At 31.6% G+C, this 27,926-nt stretch overlaps 3 protein-coding genes across 5 annotated transcripts; 2 read left to right on the top strand and 1 right to left on the bottom strand.

The window, feature by feature from the left end:
* The first annotated feature begins 4,258 nt into the window (after window positions 1–4,258).
* On the top strand, window positions 4,259–7,178 carry LOC123217333 (UPF0481 protein At3g47200-like). 2 transcript variants are annotated; one of them, XM_044638314.1, is made up of 2 exons: window positions 4,259–4,376; window positions 5,700–7,178. In XM_044638314.1, exon 2 carries the CDS (start codon window positions 5,746–5,748, stop codon window positions 7,021–7,023), a length of 1,278 nt encoding a protein of 425 aa, XP_044494249.1. In that variant the 5' UTR covers window positions 4,259–4,376; window positions 5,700–5,745; the 3' UTR covers window positions 7,024–7,178. The 2 variants fall into 2 exon arrangements, with proteins under 2 accessions (XP_044494249.1, XP_044494258.1); XM_044638323.1 differs by having other exon boundaries at window positions 4,265–4,376; window positions 5,738–7,178.
* Window positions 7,179–14,721: 7,543 nt separating this feature from the next.
* On the top strand, window positions 14,722–17,583 carry LOC123217809 (UPF0481 protein At3g47200-like). 2 transcript variants are annotated; one of them, XM_044638937.1, is made up of 2 exons: window positions 14,722–14,814; window positions 16,104–17,583. In XM_044638937.1, exon 2 carries the CDS (start codon window positions 16,151–16,153, stop codon window positions 17,426–17,428), a length of 1,278 nt encoding a protein of 425 aa, XP_044494872.1. In that variant the 5' UTR covers window positions 14,722–14,814; window positions 16,104–16,150; the 3' UTR covers window positions 17,429–17,583. The 2 variants fall into 2 exon arrangements, with proteins under 2 accessions (XP_044494872.1, XP_044494873.1); XM_044638938.1 differs by having other exon boundaries at window positions 14,730–14,814; window positions 16,143–17,583.
* A 7,047-nt stretch (window positions 17,584–24,630) lies between these two features.
* On the bottom strand, window positions 24,631–26,243 carry LOC123214550 (probable aspartyl protease At4g16563). Its single transcript, XM_044634386.1, has one exon. It carries the CDS (start codon window positions 26,162–26,164, stop codon window positions 24,755–24,757), a length of 1,410 nt encoding a protein of 469 aa, XP_044490321.1. The 5' UTR covers window positions 26,165–26,243; the 3' UTR covers window positions 24,631–24,754.
* Between the last annotated feature and the right edge of the window lie 1,683 nt (window positions 26,244–27,926).

The following is a 27,926-nucleotide window of genomic DNA, read 5'->3' as shown; positions in this document are numbered from 1 at the left end:
GAATTTTTGATTGTCGCCAGTGTAAGCTTTTACAAGTTAATACTCATTTTAAGGAAAAAAAATTAATACTCATTATAAGAAAATGAGTTGTTGTGTTAATTAACTATCATATCAGAACATGATACTGATTCATTATGACTGAAGGTTTAGTGTTTATATAGGAAAGAGAGAAAAGTCACCATCTGAAACTTTGAACTAATTTTTCGTAGAACACACCAAAGTCTTTCATGGTATCAATGCCTTCTGACAAATGTCAAAACAGAAAATCTTTCCACTTTCTGTTGTTTTCCAAGAGAAACCTTAATTTTGGAGAGGCTTGTGTCTCAATTTTTGCTGCAATGTGGAAGTTTTCCTTGGTCAAATTTACGGGCAATAAATCCGACGCTGCCCAAGGAAATTACCACTATTGGCATGCACAAATCCTGTTCTCAATATGAGCTCACAAAATGGAGGATCACCAAACAAGTTTAGATCTCTTTCTTCACCATTTATTTTTGTGAAGGATGATTCTAGATCTAATATGACTAGACAACATAACCCCGGCATGTTATTTAGAAAATTTTTGATTGATTGTTGATAAGTTGGTAATTTGACTCGATTTTCGAGTGATTATTTACTCTTATCCTAAAACAATAAAACTATGTGTATAAATTTTATACATAAACAATAACATATTATCATATAATTGAATATTATTTTATTTCTAATTTCAAATTATCTAATTACGTAGTGATATATAATTATTTGTGCATGTAGTATTACTGATCATAAAATGTGTGAACTCAGTTGAAAATTGATCTACGGTTCATAATCATAATAGTCAAATTGTATATTGAAAATCTAATTTCATGTATCATGTATTGAATATCATATGATATAACTTTAAAAAAATAAAAAAATAAAATATTAATAAAATAACTAAAAAATATAATTGATATTTTATCATTTTGGAAAATATCATGAAGACCTTTAAAATTTTAAAATTTCTCATATGCACTCATATTATACATCATTTTCTCTAAAAAGTATACCGATCTGTATTAATAGTATATATCGTATCATATGATACGTTTATTGTATCATATTAATTATGATATATTTCATTATATATATCATTTTTAATTAGTATCGTATCATATCATAAAATATATATAATATATTATAAGATACTAATTACTATGCTTATAACTAATTTATTACTGAGTCCGCTCTATGGTAAAAATTATGCATCAGAAGGAAATTTTTGAAAAAAGGCTTTTTAAGCATTCATGAGTACATAGGTCTCATTATAGAAAATTTTGATGTATTAGTAGATAGTTATTGACTAAAATCGAAAATAATCCATTAATAAAATTAGTATCAAACCCTACCATAGCTCCACAACGATTTCAAAAACTAAATAACATATCAACACCCCATCAATTGCTTAGCAATTAAGTGAATAGAATCAAAAACTTCAAAACTTCAAAATAAATTCAGTGAAGTTACTTGAAGTGCTGAACAGAGAAGTGATCGATCGATTGCCAGATGGAGCGCCACATAGTGAGAGCGAGAGATCAAAATGTAGAACTAAGAAGCAGCCAGATCTCGCAGTGCAGTGACAATCATTTGATTTACCTGATTTTTCCTTCCATCCTGACGAAGAAAGCTGACTAAATAAAATGACTAAGAAATATATTACCAATTGTCTTACATAAATTTTCTCTCCAATTTTCAAACTAACTATAATCAAGGGTAAGTAACAATGGAAAACATCCATCTTGAGTAGTTAGATGTGAGGACCATCTTTCTTCATCAGGACTCGGATGAAGAAATTCACATGTAGCATTCATAAGGTTTCAAAGTACAAGGGAATGAGAAAATGGTTTACAATCTTTAGAAGGGCCTATATGAGCTAGAACAAGTGCCTAGATAGTGGTACAAGAAATTTTTTGGTTCATGTGTAGCAATGATTTTCTAAGTTGTCATGTGGACGCTTATTTTTATTTCAAGAAACATGGTAACTTCTCTGTCATCTTAATACTATATGTTAATTGTAAAGGTTGTACATTTGAAATAAATAAGTTAAAAAGACAATTATCAAAAGAGTTCTCAATGAAGGATTCGGGGGTTTTATAGCAATCCTTAGTGCGAGGATTGCTCAAAATAGAGCCTAAGGTTTCTTGATGCTATCACAAGAAGAGTATTCGAAGACAGTACTCAATAGGTTCAACATGAATGGAGCAAAGTTAGTGCCCCTTTGGGTAGTCACTTTAAATCATTCAAAAGACCTACCAGAGAGTGTAAGTAAAACTACATAGCCAAAGTACCATATTATTAAGCAATAGGCAATCTTATATGTAACATGGCGTGTACAAGGCGTAACATGACACATGTAGTGGAAATGGTCAGTAGGTACATGAGCAATCCAATAAAAAAAAATTGGATGCAGTGAAGTAGATTCTCAAATATTTGAGAGGCATTACAAATTCGCATTATGCTTTAGAAGGATGAACTTAAAGCTACAAAGGTAAGTGGATGTTAAAATGGCTACAAACATTGATGATTAGGAGAGTGCCACATGTTATGTCTTTGCATTAGATGGTGCAATAATCACTTGGGTTTTAAAGTTTTGTAAAAGATTATTTCCCTCCTTACTACGGATAGCATAAGTTGCTATGATGGAATCTAAAAAAGAGTTGATATAGTTACAATGATTTCTATAAGAAATAGGTCAATATTTTTGTATTATGATTGTCAAAATACTATTTATCTTTCGAAGAGACTCAGTCTATTATGTCTGGACAAAACACATAAAAGTTTAATACTATTTCACACACTAAACTTTGAAAGGAGTTATAGCTCTTAATAAGTTTTAAATTAGTCAAAATCTTACTTATGTGCTTACAAAAATGGTTACCATTGAAAAATTGAAGTTGTGTACAACTTTAGTTGGCCTTCTCGCTTGAGGAAAGAGGAGTTGATGTTATTGCATATGAAAGTGAAAAATCAAAGTTAAATTAGTCTCCAAGTGGGAGATTATTAGGATTATAGGGAAGTGAAAAGTCAAAGTTGAATTAGACTCCAAGTGGGAAACTATTAGGATTGGAAAGTCTAATTTATGTCAAATTAGTGTTCCTGTGTGTTATGGGTTTTCCTAATGTGTTTCTATGTGCAATTGTTTTTCTTTAAAAAAAAAAAAATTAAGAATAGAAATATAATTTGTAATAGGAATCAACATAACATGTATTAAAATATCAGTTATGAGTCATATTAGGAAAAATACCCCATGTGTTATAAAAGGTGGTTAATTCCTAGAGTTATGAAGTGGACTACTATGGAAGGCCAGGCCACAATTACAAAGTGCAAGTCACATGAGATGGGTTTAAAGAGAGAGAACCAATTTGTGATATGTTAGAGACTCTTCTAACTTGTTATCTTTTTCAAAGTGAAATTTTGTACTAAGAGAGTGAACCACTAAAAATCTTGTGTCGTGTGTGTGGTTATTTTCATTTTTCATTTCTCTTTATTTTTGCCTTTGTAGAGATTATGATTTGCTAGCATCCAATTCAATCCCCACAATAGTGATGATTAATTTGTTTTTAGTTTGTGTAAATAGCCTCAGTCTCTCCTTTTCCAAAAAGAAACCAAAATCTAATGTTTAAGACTTGATTCAAGTGGAGGGTTTATCTAATAACATTCACAAATCATATTGGATTTTGACAAAATGATATATAAAATCAGGGATGTCAAGTAAATATCCAAGTTTCCAAATGCAGAAAAGGTGTCCTATTCCTATGGCCAAAGGCTTTATTAGTTTGGCAATTGCTTGAGACAACATTTACGAATTTCAGTTGCTTTTTCTGTGCCAGCCGCTTGAATAGATTTATTTACTTCCAAGATAGACTAAAGTATTTGTTTGTGCTTCTCAAGATAGACAAAGCTTAGATGCATTCATATATAATACCCTTTCCCTTTTTCATTCACAAACAGTCACCATTGAAGCTTTTTGGTGCTTCATTTGCTTAACATGAGGTTCAAGAATATCATAACTGGGCCATTATATATTGGTAGTCTTTACAATCTCGAAGAAAATTTCTGATTATTTAAAACAGTTAATTACATTTATAATTAAAACGGTGTAAATCACAAGTAATTAGTTGAAGAGAATCTGTAAAAATGAGTTAAAGGATGGTGCCAATATCAACTTGTGGAGGGAAGGAATATAAACACACACACGCTTCTGGGGAAGACCTTTTTGGCGCACTTATAAGATCTCCAAGGCATTTCAATTTACCATTTGGAAACAGGAGAAAAACATAAGAGGGCAGAGTTGATCTCTTGAGCTTTCCACAATCCTAGCAAATCCAACAAGATGAACTAGCCAGTATTTACATGTAAGTCTGCACTTTCCTTTCTCTTATCTTACATAGAAACTATTTTGCACTGGCCTATTTGCATTATTGAAAATCGATTTAGCGATATAAGATTTCATTTACACGAGCAAACATAGAATTATAGAATCATGCAATCCTAATTCCTAGGATATAGAGTATAAAATATTGAATTAACCATGTAATTTGACTCTACAAAGCTTCCAAAATTACATGCATTGAAGTGACTTGTTTTTCACTTTTAAAACTTTCATGAATGACAACTTTTAATAGGTGAATTTATACCGTATGAGTTTTGAAGAAAAGATTTAGTTAATATATAATAGATTAGTCAACTCTATCAAATATTTAATAGGCCAAATAACTATTTCCCACCTAAGGTTTGATGCAAACCTAGCTTCCCATCTGTTAATTATCAAAAATTTAAATATTTATCTATCTATTAAACTTATCTGTTACTATCACGGATAAAATTGTTATTTAAAAAAATATTGAAAATAAAATTTTTTCACATTTCCACCCCAAAAGTTTAAAAACTAACAAATTTCCTCCACCCAAGGTTTGGAAAACTTACATTTTCCCCTAGGGTTTTTGCAGCATGCTGCTGGAGACCGAAGATGATGGCAACGACAACGTTTTCCCTCCCTCTCAGCTTCTCTCTTAGTTCCGCTTCATTTTTTATTGTCACTGATTGAGGAAACTGACCAACAAAGAGACAATGATTTGTCTTCATCAACAAGTTTCGTCAACTGATGATGGCCGAAAATGAAGTGTGACTGAGAGAGAAGCCGGGGGTAGGGAGAACGTCATTGTCATCATCTTTGGCCATCAATAATGGCGGTTGGAAAAACCTTAGAGGAAAATGTTGATTTTTCAAATCTTAAGTGAGAGAAAATTTATTAGATTTTTAAACTTAAGAGGGGAAAAAGTGATAAATTTTTATTTTTTTAAATATTTTAATAAATAACAATTTTATCATTGACAATAATAATAAAATTTAATAGACGAATTGGTATTTGAATTTAAAATAGTTAATGAATGGGAAGTTAGGTTTACAGCAAACCTTGGGTGAAAAATAATTATTTGATCTATTTAATAAGTCTTAAGGTTCACACTAACATTATTTATCCAAATTATAACTTTTTAAATATATAAAATTTATTTTTATTAATCAGTTCTGTCCATCTATAAAATATTATTGGATGATTCAATTACTTGATTCTCAAATTATATCTTTGGTTATTGATATTATTTAATTGTATGGTATTTGTAGTCAAAATGTATTCTATTGTTGTATATCTTTCGTAACTCTCCTCTGTGATATAGCTAAAAAGCTATTCTGTTGAGAATTCTTGTCCGGGAAGAAAACAAAATGCTGTTGGCAGATCTCGACGATAAGTTATCCAAGCTGACTTCATTCACCTCCCCCTCGAGTTGTTGCATCTACAGAGTTCCGGAGCGTCTAATTAACATAAGTGAAAGAGCTTACACGCCTCAGGTAGTCTCCATCGGTCCTTTCCACCGTGGCAAGGAAAAATTGAAGTTCATGGAAGTAGAAAAACAGAGATACCTGAAGGAGTTTCTCGATCGAACGAAAATAAAATTGGAGGAGCTTGCTAACTTAATCACAGTTGATATGGAAGCGAGAATACGAAGCTGTTATTCTGAAGAAATACCAATGGATCGCAAAACATTTGTTGAAATGATCCTGCTGGACTCCATCTTCATCATTGAAGTCTTGTTGAGGAACAACTACAAGACACTGATAAATGAGAAGCAAGATCACATTTTTATGCAGCCATATTTGATACAAGACATTTGGTATGATATGTGGTTGCTTGAGAATCAAATTCCATTCTTTATTCTTGACGAATTTCTCAACCTGAGCGAGGTTGTTAGCACTATCCCTGTCGAGACTGACTACCCAACAATCATCTATCTTACTTACAAATTCTTCGAGAGTTTGGAGGCAGTAAATGGGAAATTAAAGATGTTGGCGGATTGTAAGGAAGAAGTGAAACATTTCACTGATTTTTTGAGAATTTGTCATCTGCCATCGGAACGGCCGCCTCGCCCGAGAGAAAAAAAGGCTATAACGGCGCCAAGCGCGACACAGCTTCATCAAGCTGGAGTCAAATTCAAATTGAGCCAAAGCAATGAGTCATTCGACATAAAATTCGAAAGGGGCACTTTGCATATTCCGCAAATGAAGGTCCAGCTTGAAACTGAATCGTTGTTTCGAAATTTGATTGCCTTTGAACAGCGGCATAGCACTGACAATTATATCAATGATTATGTTTTCATCATTCATCATCTTGTGAATACGCCCGAAGATGTGGAACTACTTGTGGAGAACCAGATTATTGAGAGTTGGCTGCCGGATAAAGAGGGAGTATCGAAGCTTATCAATAGCCTTTCAGGCGGGAGTACTCTGAATCCACAGAACTTCTATTTTTCGAAGCTTTGTGAAGATTTGAAAGAGTATTGCGAGAAAAGATACAACGTGTGGAGGGCAAATCTGAAGCAGAACTATTTTAACACTCCTTGGTCTATCATTTCAGTCTTTGCCGCTATTTTCCTGATTCTGCTCACTGTTCTACAAGCTGTGTATTCTGTTCTCCAAGTGCAGCTTCAATCAAACAAGTGTTGATGATTGAATCATCACTACTCTTTCTGTTTCTTGTTATCCTGTTAATTCTCATTCTAAGAAAAAACATTTAATAATTTGTGTTATGTAAATATCATATCAGATCATGATATCATTCCAGTAATAAAAATTTTATGTTCATTTCTCTCTCTCAGCCATTCCTAAGTCTTTCATGGTATCAACGCCTTCTGACTAATGTCAAAATGGCAAATCTTTCCACTTCTCTTCTTATACATGCACACTTAAGAAAACACATTAGTTTTGGACCAGCTGTGTCTCAATTTTACTGCGATTTGGTAGTTTTCCAGTGTCAAGTTAACTGGTAGTAAATCGCTATCATAAGGTAGTGTGTCAAAGTGCGTGCAAAAACCGGTCGCATTGTTCTGCAATGTTATCATAGGTTTGATATTACCCGTACTGGTGAAACACATGGTTCCCTCATACAAAACAACTTATCTATTGAGTTCATTAAATCACAGTCATCCACACTTTATCCAAACAAACAGTTTCACTCTTAAACTTCACTCTACATTCGCACTTTCAACAAATAATTATGAACTTCAAGCAACTCTTAATTCTCATAATCAATTATCTGTTGATGAAACCAACTACTATTTTGCCCAAGTTATGTATCCAACCAACAATACTAGTACTCCTTACTCATCTAGCTTAAGACATAAAGCCACAAGTACCACAAATCCTATAACATTCTTAGCCAATTCAACCATTGTTACAGACCTTAACTACTACATGGATTCAATATTATTAACAGATCATATAACCCTAACTGTAAATATACTTGATTTAAAGATTAATTACACCAGGAAACAACAACTTCAAGTTAGTAGTGGGGAGTGTTTTCTATTCTGTTGCGTGTTCTTTTTCTTTTCCCTCTTCATTGTTTAAATGAATATTTGCATATGAAACATATACTTTGTGTTTCAAAAATTACAAAAAATCTTCTTAACGTTTCAAAACTACTTGAAACAGTAATGTCATAGTTGGAGTTTAATTCTGAGTGTCGTCTTATTGAAGACAATACTACTTTGAGAACTGCTTAGAGATGGACTATATCATTTGTCTACATCTAATTTCAAAACAATTGCATCTTCTGTGCTTGCATCAATTTCAAGCATAAAACATAAATCTCTTACAAAGAAATTTTTTTCAAACAAATAAAGTGGATTTCCCTAGTTGGCGCAAAAGGGTTGGATATCCAAGTAGCTTAGTTCTAAAAAAAGTATTCAAAGAAATATAGTTTTCCATTGATAATATGAAGATACAAAACATCGGTCTTTGTTGATTGTCAGTATGGAAATTATTATAAAAATTCATTTCTTGTTCCAAATTCAGAAGCTAATTCATAAAAATTAGAGTTTTCTTTTTACCTTAATTAGAAAGAAACAGAATCAACTTCAGGCATCTCTGTCCACGTTTACATCAATAAAATGGTAAGACATAAGTAAAACTTAAATAGTCGAAACTGGTCTAGTGTTACTCTCGCTAGCTGGGATGAATTTATCCTATTGATGGTCAGCTTTTCAAACATCTGTATGTCTCATAAATAGATTACCTATTTCAATCTTGTCAAATTTCTATCAAGTTTTATTCAACCAAAAACCCAATATAATAGTTAAAAACATTTGACAGTGCTTGCTATCTATATTTAGGATTTAGGGTTCCAATTTAAAGTTGAGTGTTCACAGATTATGATTTAGGGTTCTTGATTAAGGGTAAAATATGATTTAACCCCCCACTATGAAAAATATCATTTTGCCAATATTATTGAAACCTATATTGGAAAATATAGTCTAATAGACGTGAATACTTCTGCTGGACTGAATAACATCTATCCCATTAATTTTTCTTTCATACCCCATTTCAACAAATTTTCTATTTAAAATCTTTATTAATACTAACAACATAGTAATCAAAGATACGACTTTAGATCTCGATTTATTTAAGTTTCTTGTTTGATTACATATTATGTAATTAAAAATTAATTGATGAGGGTTAGAATTGATATGGTAAATAGTTTTAAGATACTTGAATTGTTCAACAGTGAGTGATACTGACAATCTTGACATTTTTGAAGATGTTTGACTGTTATTTGTATAGGGCCAAAACACTTATTTTCACCCAAGTTTGGGTAAAATTTCAAAGTTTTATTCTTCAATTTTTAAAAACTCAAATTCACCCGAAAATTGTTAATTTAATCTGTCGCCGTAAAAAAATCATATCGGAAAGGGAAACAAGCTGCTGCTTAGACCTTGAGGCTAGGTTTGGATATGATTTGAGCTAGCTCAGTCTCGAAAGTCGATTCAGTTCAACTCAAATTCGTTTGATTAAAATTTGAATCGAACTTAAGCCAAAAGATTTGGCTCGTTTTTTAATTAGAGCTGAACTTGAGCCAAAGGGTATTCGGCTTAATTTAGCTCGAATTCAACTCAGTTGAAGAATGTCTTGGTGTAGTTTCTTGTGCAGATACTCTTGCTCTAGGGATTCTATTGTCATCACAGTAAAAACTCTATCAAATTATTTTTAAACCTATTTTTCACATTTTCATATTCTCTAGGTTTCATTTCTGTCTTACCATTCTCTAAATAGGGAGATCATTTTTAGAATATTCCAACTGGAGATAGAAATGGAACGATCTCTAATTTTCAACACGGTCTGGATATAATTCAAGCTAGCTCGGTCTCGAAAATCGATTCAACTCGATCTAGCTTGACTCAAATTCATTTGATTAAAATTTGAATCAAACTCGAATTAATAGATTTAGCTCATTTTTTAATACAAGCCGAACTAGAGTCAAGGGGCGTTCGGGCTTGGCTTGGCCCGAATCCACCCTTACTTGAGGCAGCGCCTGCCATATCCAAAGCCACTACAAAATCATCAAGCAATCACCCAAATCGCTTCAGCATCTCCATATCCAACGCACCGACCACCAGTGCTAACTACTACCAAAACGATGGCCATTCACAAGCAAAACCACCTATCTTACCACATAAAGGTAAAGCAGCAACCACAATCAGTCACCAAGAAATTTGCATTTCCCCGACCAACAGCTCCCACCCCCACATGACAATAATTGACCCGACCGAAAAACCATTGCTTATTTGCAATAAAAGGAGAAATTGATCTTCTAAAGGATAGGCCCGGGACAAACGACTAAAGTGAAGGAAATAATCTATTCCAACAATAGGAAAAAACAATCAACATGGGCTGATGTCAAGTGGGATTTGTTCTGCGAGACTGTTGGTCAAGGAGTAGAGTAGTTTATGTTTTTGACAAAATTAAACATATATTGGATCGCAAACAACAATTTAGGATCACAAATTCAGTGAAAATTATTTTGTAAAACTACGGATCTAATGGGTACAAAAACTTGGGCATTATACCTTTTTTTTTTTTTTGATATTCGCAAGCAATTCACCATGTACCAAGTATGTTTTATGGGTTGTGGTGTATCTATCATATTCGAGGTCGGTCTATATGTTGTAGACATGTCTACCCACTATATGTTACACGAATCCCAGTTGCTGAATATGAGTATTATATATGTTTATTGTATTTTATTATTTTAAACAGAATTCATTTTACTTTTAAACTTAAAATATATAAAACACATATGTATATTAAACAACCGTATTATCATTATCATATTTTCTTTTATTGTTTGTTGACAACAAGTTAAATATTAAAAAAACTATAATTGAATTTTGTTTATGCATTGTATTTAAGAGTCTTAAAACTATGATTTGAATTTGAATTATACACTATATTATATTAGGTATAATAGTCAGTTGAAATATTTTACATTTGAAATATTATATTGATTTTAATTGATTGATTTATGAAAAAAGTATTAAAATAATGATAATATTATTGTATTTTTAAAAACATAGTTTTGATAATGTATCATATTATATATATATATATATATATATATATATATATATATATATATATATATATATATATGTTCCATATTTTTCTTATATGGTTTTATTATTGTATTTTTACAATGTAATATTAGCAATTTGTCTTATCATACTTGTATCATATATTATTGTAATTTTTTTTTATCTGTTCATGTTTACAAACTTGGAAACATTAAACTGATATCTTTAATTATAACTCTGGAGGTGTGTTTGATTCGGGTATTATTTTATTATCAAAAATAAAATATTATCACATGTTATTTAGAAAAAATTATAGGTGTAAATAATTATTGTATTTTATTTGATATAATAAAAAAATATTAAGATATTATTTTACTTAAATGTAACAAAATTTGTTAGATATAATTATTTTAAAATATTTACCATGTTATTTGTTATATTAATGAAAATTATGATTTTTAACCTAAAAATGAATAATTAATGAAAAAATTATAACAAAATCAAGATTATTTTAGTATTTTTTTAATACTTAAAGTGGATATAATAATTCTATTACTCTTATATTAATTGTCACATCATTATTGGTAATAAAATATTATTGAAATATTTTATTACCTTACAAAACAATAAAAAATAAGATTAATAATAAAATATAGTCAGGATGAGCTCACCTGGGCACCTTGTAAAAATTTGAGAAACTAAAACCTAGAACATTTGAGATAACTGTTATCCAAAATAGACCTTGTAGATTTCAGATGGGTTTTGATTTCTATCGAAAGCTTGTATTATATTAAATGATGTAACATAATTCAAAAAATGATAAACATCTTCGGTTCAGGGTAATATGTTGGGTTGAAAAAAGAACAAACAACATGCTACAATGACACCAGCCTAAATTGGCAATGCTGTGAGCATTTCTTGAGTATCATATGAAGTTATTGGGTAGAAGCAATCTACAACACTCTGGTCAACTGGTGCCACAGCAACAAATACTAGTGTTAACATGAAGGCAGGCATGAAATCTACATGGCACAGCTGCTAATCTTTTAGCAAATTCAAGTGGCTCGGTTCACCAGAACCTACTTAAGATAAGTCAGTTTAGGATAGGAATACTAACCATTCCAATTTTGGTTCGATTTTTTTGTTCATCCCTAAAAGATAGATTATCGAATTAATTTTGTATGCCCTGAACCAAACACTCCCTTATGTGCATTTTGTTAAAGAAAGTTTGAGCTTTGTAATTATAAATTAAGAATAAAGAGGCTTCTTTAACAAGAAAGGGAAAAGGACAAACAGCTCCGGCCACAACGGCCTAGCTAAGATGCTTCTTGCCTGGAGTGTGAAAGTGAAAGAAGGATTCTGACACTTCTGTTGACATTTTAGATCATTCAAATTCACTTTAGAACAGACTTATAATTTAAATAATAACTTAAAATTTGTGTAAATAATATAGAGCTCGTAGATTAATTACAAATAAGATTATCAACTGTGCTTATAATTATTACAAGAATTATACTAAATTAAGATTGAATCATCAAATCTCTTCAATGGGCTAAAAATTAACATAACAAACCTTTTAATTAGGGTTGGTACTACATTAGAACTGAATTAAACTCGAATTTGGTTTAATTTGCATGAAATCAAGTTTAAGCTTAAGTTCGAGTTTAATTTGTTTCAAAAGAGTCAAGTTCAAGTTCGAGCTTTGAACTTGGTTTGTCATTAAAACAACATCGTTTTAATATATTTTAGTTAAAACAATATCATTTTATATCAAATTTTTTAAGTTTATCGAGTTTAATAAGTCAAACACTTTGAAAGTTTGAATTTGAAAATATAAAATTTTCAAGCTCAAATTCAAACTTGCTTAAGTTGAGTTCATTTTAGACTTGTTTGAACTGAGCTCGAACTCGAGCTCAAACTCGAACTCGAATAAACTTAGCTCTAATCTAACTCTACTTTTAATTAAAATAAAAAAAGCCCACATAATGAGTTAAAAGTCCCCAGTCTTTTATCATTTTCAAAATCACATCCCAACTAAGTACGTCCACAATTATTTTTATTTTAACTCATCCATCTCATGTAATCCACTCAGTCTCACCCACCATTACCGCCATCCTATAATATTCAATTTTATATTTTAAAACCATGTGACTTGTCATCATCGGAGGGAAAGATGGCTGAAGAAAAATCACTAAAAAACGTAAAATTTAATAAAAGAAAAATATGAGTTTTTTTTTAAGTTTAATTTTAAGAAAAAATATTAGTTTTTTAAATTTACAAAAAAATCATGTTTTATTAATTTTAATATATTATTAATTAAATGATCATTTTAATTTAAAGTTAATTATTTTTATTATTTTTAAGAATTTATAAGTGAATATTTAGATTTTTTATAATTAACTGACGAAAAAATAACTTTATATCAAACTTTGGTGGGAATAGTCTTTTGGCCTTTTTTAAATTTTAACTCAGCCATCTCTTCTGTATTCCACTCAATCTCACCCACCATTATCGCCATTTTATAATATTTAATTTTTTATTTTGGAACCAGTTACACGTCACCGTTTCATTTTGCTCGTCACAAATTACAAATAACAAGAATTAACACAACATTAATTTACGCTCAGTCAAAACGCTACTTCACGAGCATTTCTTTCTTGTGAATCCGAATTTTTCCTCATGTGTTTCTATGTGCAATTGTTTTTCTTTAAAAAATAAAAATTAAGAATAGAAATATAATTTGTGTTAGGAATCAATATAACATGTATTAAAATATGAGTTATGAGTCATATTAGGAAAAATACCCCATGTGTTATAATAGATGGTTAATTCCTAGAGTTATGAAGTGGACTACTATAGAAGGCCAGGCCACTATTACAAAGTGCAAGTCACTTGAGATGGGTTTAAAGAGAGAGAGCCAATTTGTGATATGTTAGAGACTCTTCTAACTTTTTATCTTTTTCAAAGTGAAATTTTGTACTAAGAGAGTGAACCACTAAAAATCTTGTGTCGTGTGTGTGGTTATTTTCATTTTTCATTTCTCTTTATTTTTGCCTTTGTAGAGATTTATGATTTGCTAGCATCCAATTCAATCCCCACAATAGTGATGATTAATTTGTTTTTAGTTTGTGTAAATAGCCTGTGTCTCTCCTTTTTCAAAAGTAAACCAAAATCTAATGTTTAAGACTTCATTCAAGTGGATATTGGATTTTGACAAACTGATATATAAAATCAGGGGTGTCAACGTAAATATCCAAGTTTCCAAATGCAGAAAAGGTGTCCTATTCCTATGGCCAAAGGCTTTATTAGTTTGGCAATTGCTTGAGACAACATTTACGAATTTCAGTTGCTTTTTCTGTGCCAGCCGCTTGAATAGATTTATTTACTTCCAAGATAGACTAAAGTATTTGTTTGTTCTTCTCAAGATAGACAAAGCTTAGATGCATTCATATATAATACCCTTTCCCTTTTTCATTCACAAACAATCACCATTGAAGCTTTTTGGTGCTTCATTTGCTTAACATGAGGTTCAAGAATATCATAACGGGGCCATTATATATTGGTAGTCTTTACAATCTTGAAGAAAATTTCTGATTATTTATAACAGTTAATTAAATTTATAATTAAAACGGTGTAAATCACAAGTAATTAGTTGAAGAGAATCTGTAAAAATGAGTTAAAGGATGGTGCCAATATCAACTTGTGGAGGGAAGGAATATAAACACACACACGCTTCTGGGGAAGACCTTTTTGGCGCACTTATAAGATCTCCAAGGCATTTCAATTTACTATTTGGAAACAGGAGAAAAACATAAGAGGGCAGAGTTGATCTCTTGAGCTTTCCACAATCCTGGCAAATCCAACCAGATGAACTAGCCAGTATTTACATGTAAGTCTGCACTTTCCTTTCTCTTATCTTACATGGAAACTATTTTGTACTGGCCTATTTGCATGATTGAAAATCGATTTAGCGATATAAGATTTCATTTACACAAGCAAACATAGAATTATAGAATCATGCAATCCTAATTCCTAAGATATAGAGTATAAAATATTGAATTAATCATGTAATTTGAATCTATAGAGTTTCCAAAATTATATGCATTGAAGTGACTTGTTTTTCACCTTTAAAACTTTTATAAATGACAACTTTTAATAGATGAATTTATACTGTATGAGTTTTGAAGAAGAGATTTAGTTAATATATAATAGATTAGTCAACCCTATCATAAATTTTATAGGCCAAATTACTATTTCCCACCTAAGGTTTGATGCAACCTAGCTTCTCATCTGTTAATTATCAAAAATCTAAATATTTATCTATCTATTAAATTTATCTGTTACTATCACAGATAAAATTGTCATTTAAAAAAATATTAAAAATAAAAAATTTTCATATTTCCACCCCCAAGGTTTAAAAACTAACAAATTTCCCTCACCTAAGGTTTGAAAAACTTACATTTTCCCCTAGGGTTTTTGCAGCATGTTGCTGGCGACCGAAGATGATGGCAACGACAACGTTTTCCCTCCCTCTTAGCTTCTCTCTTAGTTCTGCTTCATTTTTTATTGTCACCAATTGAGAAAACCGACCAACGAAGAGACAATGATTTGTCTTCATCAACAAGTTTTGTCAACTGATGATTGCTGAAAATGAAGTGTGACTGAGAGAGAAGTCGTGGGGAGGGAGAACGTCATTGTCGTCATCTTTGGCCATCAACAATGGCGGTTGGAAAAACTTTAGAGGAAAATGTTGATTTTTCAAACCTTAAGTGAGAGAAAATTTGTTAGATTTTTAAACTTAAGAGGGGAAAAAGTGATGAATTTTTTATTTTTTTAAATATTTTAATAAATAACAATTTTACCCTTAACAATAATAATAAAATTTAATAGACGGATTGGTATTTGAATTTTCAATAGTTAATAAATGGGAAGTTGGGTTTACATCAAACCTTGGGTGAAAAATGGTTATTTGATCTATTTAATAAACATTAAGGTTCACACTAGTATTAAAATTATTTTTATCAATCAGTTCTATCCATCTATAAAATATTATTGGATAATTCAATTACTTGATTCTCAGATTATATCTTTGGTTATTGATATTATTTATTTGTATGGTATTTGTAGTCAAAATGTATTCTATTGTTGTGTATCTTTCGTAACTCTCCTCTTTGATAGAGCTAAAAGCTGATCTGTTGAGAATTCTTGTCCGGGAAGAAAACAAAATGCTGTTGGCAGATCTTGACGATAAGTTATCCAAGCTGACTTCATTCACCTCCCCCTCGAGTTGTTGCATCTACAGAGTTCCGGAGCGTCTAATTAACATAAGTGAAAGAGCTTACACGCCTCAGGTAGTCTCCATCGGTCCTTTCCACCGTGGCAAGGAAAAATTGAAGTTCATGGAAGTAGAAAAACAGAGATACCTGAAGGAGTTTCTCGATCGAACGAAAATAAAATTGGAGGAGCTTGCTAACTTAATCACAGTTGATATGGAAGCGAGAATACGAAGCTGTTATTCTGAAGAAATACCAATGGATCGCAAAACATTTGTTGAAATGATCCTGCTGGACTCCATCTTCATCATTGAAGTCTTGTTGAGGAACAACTACAAGACACTGATAAATGAGAAGCAAGATCACATTTTTATGCAGCCATATTTGATACAAGACATTTGGTATGATATGTGGTTGCTTGAGAATCAAATTCCATTCTTTATTCTTGACGAATTTCTCAACCTGAGCGAGGTTGTTAGCACTATCCCTGTCGAGACTGACTACCCAACAATCATCTATCTTACTTACAAATTCTTCGAGAGTTTGGAGGCAGTAAATGGGAAATTAAAGATGTTGGCGGATTGTAAGGAAGAAGTGAAACATTTCACTGATTTTTTGAGAATTTGTCATCTGCCATCGGAACGGCCGCCTCGCCCGAGAGAAAAAAAGGCTATAACGGCGCCAAGCGCGACACAGCTTCATCAAGCTGGAGTCAAATTCAAATTGAGCCAAAGCAATGAGTCATTCGACATAAAATTCGAAAGGGGCACTTTGCATATTCCGCAAATGAAGGTCCAGCTTGAAACTGAATCGTTGTTTCGAAATTTGATTGCCTTTGAACAGCGGCATAGCACTGACAATTATATCAATGATTATGTTTTCATCATTCATCATCTTGTGAATACGCCCGAAGATGTGGAACTACTTGTGGAGAACCAGATTATTGAGAGTTGGCTGCCGGATAAAGAGGGAGTATCGAAGCTTATCAATAGCCTTTCAGGCGGGAGTACTCTGAATCCACAGAACTTCTATTTTTCGAAGCTTTGTGAAGATTTGAAAGAGTATTGCGAGAAAAGATACAACGTGTGGAGGGCAAATCTGAAGCAGAACTATTTTAACACTCCTTGGTCTATCATTTCAGTCTTTGCCGCTATTTTCCTGATTCTGCTCACTGTTCTACAAGCTGTGTATTCTGTTCTCCAAGTGCAGCTTCAATCAAACAAGTGTTGATGATTGAATCATCACTACTCTTTCTGTTTCTTGTTATCCTGTTAATTCTCATTCTAAGAAAAAACATTTAATAATTTGTGTTATGTAAATATCATATCAGATCATGATATCATTCCAGTAATAAAAATTTTATGTTCATTTCTCTCTCTCAGCCATTCCTAAGTCTTTCATGGTATCAACGCCTTCTGACTAATGTCAAAATGGCAAATCTTTCCACTTCTCTTCTTATACATGCACACTTAAGAAAACACATTAGTTTTGGACCAGCTGTGTCTCAATTTTACTGCGATTTGGTAGTTTTCCAGTGTCAAGTTAACTGGTAGTAAATCGCTATCATAAGGTAGTGTGTCAAAGTGCGTGCAAAAACCGGTCGCATTGTTCTGCAATGTTATCATAGGTTTGATATTACCCGTACTGGTGAAACACATGGTTCCCTCATACAAAACAACTTATCTATTGAGTTCATTAAATCACAGTCATCCACACTTTATCCAAACAAACAGTTTCACTCTACATTCGCAATTTCAACAAATATTATGAACTTCAAGCAACTCTTAATTCTCATAATCAATTATCTGTTGATGAAACCAACTACTATTTTGCCCAAGTAATGTATCCAACCAACAATACTAGTACTCCTTACTCATCTAGCTTAAGACATAAAGCCACAAGTACCACAAATCCTATAACATTCTTAGCCAATTCAACCATTGTTACAGACCTTAACTACTACATGGATTCAATATTATTAACAGATCATATAACCCTAACTGTAAATATACTTGATTTAAAGATTAATTACACCAGGAAACAACAACTTCAAGTTAGTAGTGGGGAGTGTTTTCTATTCTGTTGCGTGTTCTTTTTCTTTTCCCTCTTCATTGTTTAAATGAATATTTGCATATGAAACATATACTTTGTGTTTCAAAAATTACAAAAAATCTTCTTAACGTTTCAAAACTACTTGAAACAGTAATGTCATAGTTGGAGTTTAATTCTGAGTGTCGTCTTATTAAAGACAATGAATCCAAGACAACACTACTTTGAGAACTGCTTAGAGATGGACTATATCATTTGTCCACATCATCTAATTTCAAAACAATTGCATCTTTTGTGCTTGCATCAATTTCAAGCATAAAAAATAAATCTCTTACAAAGAAATTTTTTTCAAACAAACAGAGTGGATTTCCCTAGTTGGCGCAAAAGGGTTGGATATCCAAGTAGCTTAGTTCTAAAAAAAGTATTCAAAGAACTATAGTTTTCCATTGATAATATGAAGATACAAAACAACAGTCTTTGTTGATTGTCAGTATGGAAATTATCATAAAAATTCATGTCTTGTTCCAAATTCAGAAGCTAATTCATAAAAATTAGAGTTTTCTTTTTACCTTAATTAGAAAGAAACAGAATCAACTTTAGGCATCTCTGTCCACATATACATCAACAAAATGGTAAGACATAAACAAAACATTAATAGTCGAAACTGGTCTAGTGTTACTATCACTAGCTGGGATGAATTTATCCTGTTGATGGTCAGCTTTTCAAACATTTGTATGTCTCATAAATAGATTACCTATTTGAACTTGTCAAATTTCCAGCAAGTGTTATTCAACCAAAAACCCAATACAATAGTTTAAAGCATTTGACAGTGCTTGCTGTCTATATTTAGGATTTAGGGTTCCAATTTAAAGTTGAGTGTTCACAGATTATGATTTAGGGTTCTTAATTAAGGGTAAAATATGTTTAATCCCCTATTATGAAAAATATCATTTTGCCATTATTATTGAAATCTATATTGCAAAATATAGTCTAATAGACATGAATACTTCTATTGGACTGAATTACATCTATCCCATTCTTTCATGTCCAATTTCAACAAATTTTTCATTTAAAATCTTTTAAATCATTAATACTAGCAGCATAATAATCAAATAGACGACTTTAGATCTCCATTTATTTAAGTTTCTTGTTTGATTACATATTGTTTAATTAAAAATTGATTAATGAGAGTTAGAATTGATGTGGTAAATAGTGTTAAGACGCTCAAATTGTTCAAAAGTGAGTGATACTGACAATCTTGACATTTTTAAAGATGTTTGACTGTAATTTGTATAAGGTCAAAAGACTTATTTTCACGTAAGTATAGTAGAATTTCAAAATCTTATTCTTTAATTTTTAAAAATTCAAACACTTATTTATAAGTAAATTTCTGTTAAAATTTTTTATTATGGTTAAGGGTAATATTGTCACTTAATGATAATATTTTAAAAAAAATAAAAGTTTATATCATTTTACCTCCTTAATTTTAAAAACTAACAATTTTTCCTCCCAAAATTAAGTTTTGAAATGTGACATTTTCTCCTATCTAGGGTTTCAATTTGTGCCAACGGACAATGGGTGATCTCTCTCCCTCAGATGCTTTTCCTCTGATCGACAATATCTGAATTTGACAAAATCTAGAAGAAGAGTCGAAATTCTTTGTGATGATGAAAGCCGAGATGAAGAGTTTTGCTACTTAGTATGGATTTCATCTGAATTTTATTGAATCCAAACATCGTTGGTTGGAGGAAAAACGTTGAAGGGAAAGACATTGTCAAGAGGGAGAGAGATTGGCCATCGTTTGTCTGAAAATCATCGATGAAAATTGAAACCCTAGGTAAAGGAGGAATGATACATTTCAAAATTTAATTTTGGAGGAAAATTGTTAGTTTTTCAAATTAAAAGAGTAAATTAATATAAAATTTTATTTTTTTAAATGTTATTATTAAATGACGATTTTACCTTTGAATGAGTGTTTAGGTTTTTAAAAGTTTGAGAGTGACACTTTAGATTTCCATTATACCTTGGGTGGAATAAGTCTTTTGGCATTTGTATAATTATTGACTGTTGGTTAAACTGACCCAAAAATTGTTAATTTAATCTGTCGCCGTAAAAAAATCAAATCGGAAAGGGAGACAAGCTGCTGCTCAGGCCTTGAGGCAGCGCCTGTCATATCCAAAGCCACTACAAAATCATCAAGCAATTATCCAAATCGCTTCAGCATCTCCATATCCAACCCACCGACCACCAGTGCTAACCACCACCAAAACGATGGCCACTCACAAGCAAAAGCAAAAGCAAAACCACCTATCTTACCACATGAAGGTAAAGCAGCAACCCCAATCAATCACCATGAAATTTGCATTTCCCCGACCAACAGCTCCCACTCCCACATGACAATAATTGACCCGACCGAAAAACCATTGCTTATTTGCAATAGGCCAAAAGACTTATTCCAACCCAACGTATAGTGAATTTCCAAATTTCCACCCACCAACTTTCAAAAACCTAAACACCCACCAACAATCAAATTTTTGTTAAAAATTTCAATTAACGTTAGAGGTAAAATCGCCATTTAGTAAAAAATTAAAATTTTATCACATTTTTCTCTCTCATATTTAAAAACTTATATTTTCCCCCAACCTAAGGTTTGAAAAGTGACAAAAACTCCCCTAGGGTTTGTTCCTCTTCCTCCGGCACCGATCTCTCCTTCCCTGGCCATCGGTCGTCCTCACTTTCCCTCTTATCTCTCCTCCGATCTCTCTCTATAGCCTCTCCGGCCATCTTCGATCGGAGACGAAGACGAAGACAAAGACGAATCAAAAGAACTTGGACCAACCTAAATTGAGCCGAATCGACTTTTAAAACCGAACCAGTTCGGATTATATCCAGACCATATTAAAAATTGGAGGTCGTCCCATTGCAATATCTAGTTGAAACATTTAAAAAATGACCTCCTATTTAGATGATGGAAGACATAAATAAAATCTAGAGAATATGAAAATGTGAAACGTAAGTTTGAAGATAATTTAATAGAGTTCTTACTATGGTGACAATAGAGTCCCTTGTAATTAGAGCAAGAGTATCTGTACAAGAAACTACACTAAGGTATTCTTCAATCAAGCTAAATCGAGCTGAACACCTTTTAGCTCAAGTTCGGTTATAATTAAAAAACGAGTCAAATCTTTTAGCTAGAGTTTGACTCGAATTTTAATTAAACGAATTTGGGCCAAGCTAAATCAAACCAAATCGACTTTCAAAATCGAGCCGACTCGGATCATATCCAAGCCTATCCACAAGCAATTCACTCATTTACCAAGTATATTTTATGGGCAGTGGTGTATCTATCGTATTCAAGGTCGATCTATATGTTATAGATATGTCTACTCACTATATGTTACACGGACTCTAGTTACCAAATATGAGTACTATATATGTTTATCGTATTTTATTATTTTAAACAGATTTCATTTTACTTTTACACTCAAAACATATAAAACACGTATTTATATTTAACAATCACATTGTCATTGCCCTTTTTTTTATTGTTTTTTGACAACATGTTAAGTATTAAAAAGACTATAATTGAATTTTGTTTATGTATTGTATTTGAGAGTTTTGAGACTATGATTTGAACTTCAGTTATATACTATATTATATTTGGTATAATAGTCCGTTAAAATATTTTATATTTGAAATATTATATTGATTTTAACCAATTAATTTATGAAAAAAAATATTAAAATAATGATAATATTATCATATTTTTAAAAACATATTTTTGATAATGTATAGCATTAAATAAATAAATAAATAAATAAATAAATATATATATATATATATATATATATATATATATATATATATATATATATATATATATATATATATATATATATATATATATATATATATATATATATATATATATATATATATATTCCATATTTTTCATACATGGTTTTATTGTTCCATATTTTTCTTACATGGTTTTATTGTTGTATTTTTACAATGTAATTTTCGCAATTTGTCTTATCATACTTGTATAATATATTGTTATAATTTTTTTATCTATTCATGTTTAGAAACTTAGAAACATAAAACTGACATCCTTAATTATAACTCTTGAGGTATGTTTGATTTGAGTATTATTTTATTGTCAAAAATAAAATATTATCACATGTTGTTTAATAAAAAATTATAAATGTAAATAATTATTATGTTTTATTTGATATAATAAAAAATATTAAAATATTATTTTACTTAAACATAACAAAATTTATTAGATATAATTATTTTAAAATATTCATTATGTTATTTTTTATATTGATTGAAAATTATGATATTTTTAACTTAAAAAATGAATACTTAATGATAAAATTATAACAAAATTAAAACTTATTTTAATAATCTTTTTAATATTTAAAGTGGATATAATAATTATATTACTCTTATATTAATTATAACATCATTATTGATAATAAAATATTTACGAAACAAAAAAAAAAAAAGTAAGATTAATAATAAAATATAGTAAGGTTGGGTACCGTGTGAAAATTTGGGGAATGGAAACCTAGGACATTTGAGATAACTCTTACCTAAAATAGACCTTGTAGGTTTCAGATGGGATCTGATTTCTATCGAAAGCCTGTACTATATTAAATGGTGTAACATAATTCAAAAAATGATAAACATGTTCGGTTCCGGGTAATATGTCGGGTTGAAAAAAGAACAAACAACAAGCTACAGATGACACCAATCTAAATTGGCAGTGTTGTGAGCATTTCTTGAGTCTCATATGAAGTTATTGGGAAGAGGCAATCTACAACATTCTGGTCAACTGGTGCCACAGCAGCAAAAACTAGTATTAACATGAAGGCAGGCATGAAATCTATATGGCACAGTTGCTAATCTTTTAGCAAATTCAAGTGGCTCGGTTCCATATAATAGGAACCAGAACTGAAGATAAATCAGTTTCATATAGGAATACTAACTATTCCAATTTTAGTTCGATTTTTTTGTTCATCCCTAAAAATAGATTATCGAATTAATTTTGTATGCCCTAAACCAAACACTCCCTTGTTAAAGAAAGTTTGAGCTTTATAATTATAAATTAAGCATAAAGAGGCTTCTTTAACAAGAAGGGAAAAGGACAAACAGCACCGGCCACAACGAGGACTAGCTAAGATGCTTCTTGCCTGGAGTGTGAAAGTGAAAGAAAGATTCTGTTGACATTTTAGATCATTCAAATTCATTTTAGAACAGACTTATAATTTAAATAATAACTTAAAATTTGTGTAAATAATGTAGAGCTCTTAGATTAATTACAAATAAGATTATCAACTGTGCTTATCTTATAATTTATCACAAGAATTATACTAAATTAAGATTGAATCATCAAATCTCTTCAATGGGCTAAAAATTAACATAACAAACCTTTTAATTAGGGTTGGTACTACATTTAAACTGAATTAAACTTGAATTTGATTTAATTTGTATGAAATCAAGTTTAAGCTTAAGTTCGAGTTTAATTTGTTTCAAAAGAGTCAAACTCAAGTTCAAGCTTTGAACTTGTTTTGTTATTAAAACGACATCATTTTAATGTATTTTAGTTAAAATAACATCGTTTTACATCGAGTTTTTTAAGTTTATTGAGTTTGATAAGACAAACACTTTGAAGTTTAAACTTGAAAATATAAAATTTCCAAGCTTGAACGCAAACTTGTTTAAGTTGAGTTCGTTTCAGACTTATTTGAACTGAGTTCAAACTTGAACTCAAACTCAAACAAATTTAGTTCTAATCTAACTCTACTTTTAATTAAAATTAAAAAAAAAACCCACATAATGAGTTAAAAGTCCCCAGTCTTTTATCATTTTCACAATCGCATCCCAACTAAGTACGTCCACAATTCTTTTTATTTTAACTCATCCATCTCATGTAATCCACTCAATCTCACCCACCATTATCGCCATCCTATAATATTCAATTTTATATTTTAAAACCATGTGACATGTCATCATCGGAGGGAGAGACGGCAAAAAAAAAATCACTAGAAAACATAAAATTTAATAAGAGAAAAATATGATTTTTTTTTTAAGTTTAATTTTAGAAAAAAAATGTTAGTTTTTTAAACTTAAGAAAAAAAATAAATAATATTTTATTAATTTTAATATATTATTAATTAAATAATAATTTTAACTTGAAGTTAATCATTTTTGTTGTTTTTAACAATCTATGAGTGAAAATTAGATTTTCTTTAATTAATAGGTGAAATATTTGATTTATATTAAACTTTGGTGGGGATATGTCTTTTGGCCTTCTTTTAATTTTAACTCATTCATCTCTTCTGTATTCCACTCAACCTCACCCACCATTATCGCCATTCTATAATATTTAATTTTTTATTTTGGAACCATGTTACACGACACCGTTTCATTTTGCTCGTCACAAATTACAAATAACAAGAATTAATACAACATTAATTTACGCTCAGTCAAAACGCTACTTCACGAGCATTTCTTTCTTGCGAATCCGAATTTTTCACTGGCCAAATTAAACTCAACGTAAAAATCCTGAACCTGAAAACTCCCCAGAATTATCGCCGGTCCGGTGCTGCTGAGCCCGGCTTCAACCGAGTTATCGGTAAGAATCATCAAACAAATGGTGCTTTCATTACCATAAGCAAAATAATTCTCCAATGGTAAAGCCATTTTTGCTCCACCTTTGAATTGGAAAGTCAGTTTCGGAATATTGCCCGATTTATCGCCCGAAATCTTGAAACATGGCCTTAAACCGGACTGAATTTCCTCCTTTGGTGCTCTGCTGTTGTTACCCATTTGTTTTATGAACTCCTCTGCCACTGCCTCGAAAATGGGTTTCTCCATGAAAGTTAACGTTGAACCCGAATCCACAATGGTTCCTCCGTTTCCGTCGGATCCGGGCGCCAAAAACCGGTGCGGAACCTTCACGTGACGATTTCCAACAACGATTTTTCTTAAAAGCACGTAATAATATTCTTCAAAAGCAGAATTGTCCCCCTTTGGGTTCTTCAGAAACGGCGTGTAGCGCACATTTGAAGCGGTGCCGGTGGTATTACCCGAAACCGACCCGCTTTCCAAAACCAGGTTACTACTCACCGATGTGTCATCAAAATTGCGAGAAAGTAAGCAATATGAGAATTTACCAGTACCCAGTTGAGATGGCAACGATTCCTTGCCACGACCGAACCCGGCAATGCCGGCGGGTTGTCGGTTTGAGACAATGGAGCATCCGACGAGGAAATCGGGTCGTTTTTTGTTGGGAAAATCTAGAGTTTCAGATAACAAAAGTCCCGCTGTGGAACCTAAACCGTACTGAAGAATATAAGGAGGACAAATTTGGGAGCATTTTTTATCATTAGGCCCACAGCTTTTGCACTGGGCGGCAACTTCTGACCCGAAAATCCAAGCACATTTCGGACTGCGGCAGCTAATGAATTTCGAGGAAGAAGAATTTTTGGGAATGAAAGTAGAAATGTCAGATGGGTCAACGTTGGGAAAAGAACAGCCAGAACAAAGATAATGGGTGGTGCAGGGGAACCAAACGAGGCTACTACCAGTGTCGAAAATGAGAGGCATTGTTTGAGGAGGAGTGCCGAAGCTGAGAGAGATGGAGTAGCCACCATAGCTGTGAGCAGTTAAAGGAGTTGAAAGAGTAGAAGAAGAGTTTTTTCTTATTTTGATTTCTGATTTAGATTTGAGGTGTTGGGCTCTGGAAAGTGAAGAAATGGCTAAAGAGTTGAGGAGCTTATAGGGATCGGAAGAAGCGTGCTTTATTGCTGAAGGAGTGAGTGGGATTGTAATTGTGGTGGTGGTGGCGGCGGCGGCGAGGAAACAAAGGAGAGGAAGGAGACAAGAGAGAGCCATCAGATTAGACATGAGCGTGCGTGAGTGACTCAGAAAAGAAAGTGATGAAAATGACTTGTTTTTTCCGCCAGTTGGTTGATACAGGGAGATGGCAAACTGGCAGCAGATTTATAATAACATGTGAGTCCTTTGCTCCTTTAAAATCATGAACTACCGAGTACCCCCTCAAATTTCACAATTTCCTGATAGCAACACATCTATGCCCAATTAATATGTTACTTTCTGATTAGGATGGATGAATATGTCATTTTATCTCCATATTGGGACTTCAAAGTAATTCTTCTGGGAATGTGACATGTTGGTAACGGATAGAAAGACTTTGGAATTATGTTCCGTCAGTGAAACATATTTTCTTCTAACATGATAATAATGGTTGAATCACTATTTCCCATCAAAGCTTTGATGAAAACAATTTTTCACCTTACTAGTCTGCTCTACTATCTCATCCGGTAATGAAGGACCCATAAATAAAACTTTGGGATGTCAATATTAGAATAATATAAATAAATTTTAAATTAAAATAAGGTCAAAGGGCTATTTCCTACCCAAAGTATCATCTAATCTCAAGTTTCCACTCCTTAACTTTAAAAGTCTCATTTACTCACCTATAAACTATTAAAATTAATGAAACTCTAACCCCTTAAAATTTTATCTTTTTCCTTGCTAATCTTTAAAAACTAAAAGTTTCCCCTTAACCAAAGTTTTAAAAAATGATAGTTTCCCCCAGAGTTTAGTTTCCAGATCTCCGGTGTCATTGTTGACAGTCTCTCTCTCCTGAAGCTTTCTCTCCCTCTAGCGATCTCTCTTTACTCAATTGAACGTCTAAAGCTCTTGGTCTGAGAAGACAAAGAGTTTCATCTTCCCGATGAAGCTCTTTGTCTCCTATCATCTCCAAAGCTTCATTGGACGTCGATCAGACATCCAACTAAGTGGAAAGAGACCACCAAAGAGAGAAAAAGCTTCAAGAGAGAGAGGCCATTGGCATTGATGTCGGAGATATGGAAACTAAAACCCTAGGGGAGAACTGTTATTTTTTAAAAGTTGGGTTAGGATAAAACGTTTAGTTTTTAAAGTTTAGAGGAGAAAAAATAGATTATATTTTAGTTGATTTTTAATATTATAAATAAAGTAACGATTTTCCTCTAAAACAGTTCATTTTAATCAATTATGAGTAGGTATTTGAGATTTTCAAAGTTAAGGGGGGAAACTTGAGAAAGCAACAAACTTTGGGGGGGAGAGGGGAATAAGTCCTTTGGCCTTAAAATAAACACAAATATTTATATTAATTAAACATTTATTAACTAATACATTTATAATGTGATTTCATTTTTTAAAAGTATTGTAGAATAATTTTATTATCAATACTATCAAATATATCATTCTATATATAAACAATATGAGTTGAATCTAAATTGAGTTAACTCAGTCTCGAAAGTCGGCTCGACTTGTTTCAACTTGGCTCCAATTTGTTTAGTTCAAAATTGAGTATGAAGATTTGATTGGTTTTTGAAACCGAGCTAACTCAAGCTAGAGATGTTTAGCTTGAGTTTAACTAAAATTCATAGTTTAGATTTATAGATCAAGTTTAGTTCAAATTTATAATTTGAGTTTGTGGCTCATTGAAAAGATATGGCGTCATTTTACCTTCAAAGCACTAATCCGAATTACAAATTTGAGCTACTAATTTGAGTTATGAATTCAACCTGAACTCTAATAGAATTAAATTAAACCATTTTTTATTTTAGTCAAACTTGAGTCATCTAAGTCGCACTAT

Source organism: Mangifera indica, chromosome 1, assembly GCF_011075055.1.
Source record: "Mangifera indica cultivar Alphonso chromosome 1, CATAS_Mindica_2.1, whole genome shotgun sequence".
NCBI lineage: Eukaryota > Viridiplantae > Streptophyta > Magnoliopsida > Sapindales > Anacardiaceae > Mangifera > Mangifera indica.
This window is presented reverse-complemented; position numbering and strand designations above follow the sequence as displayed.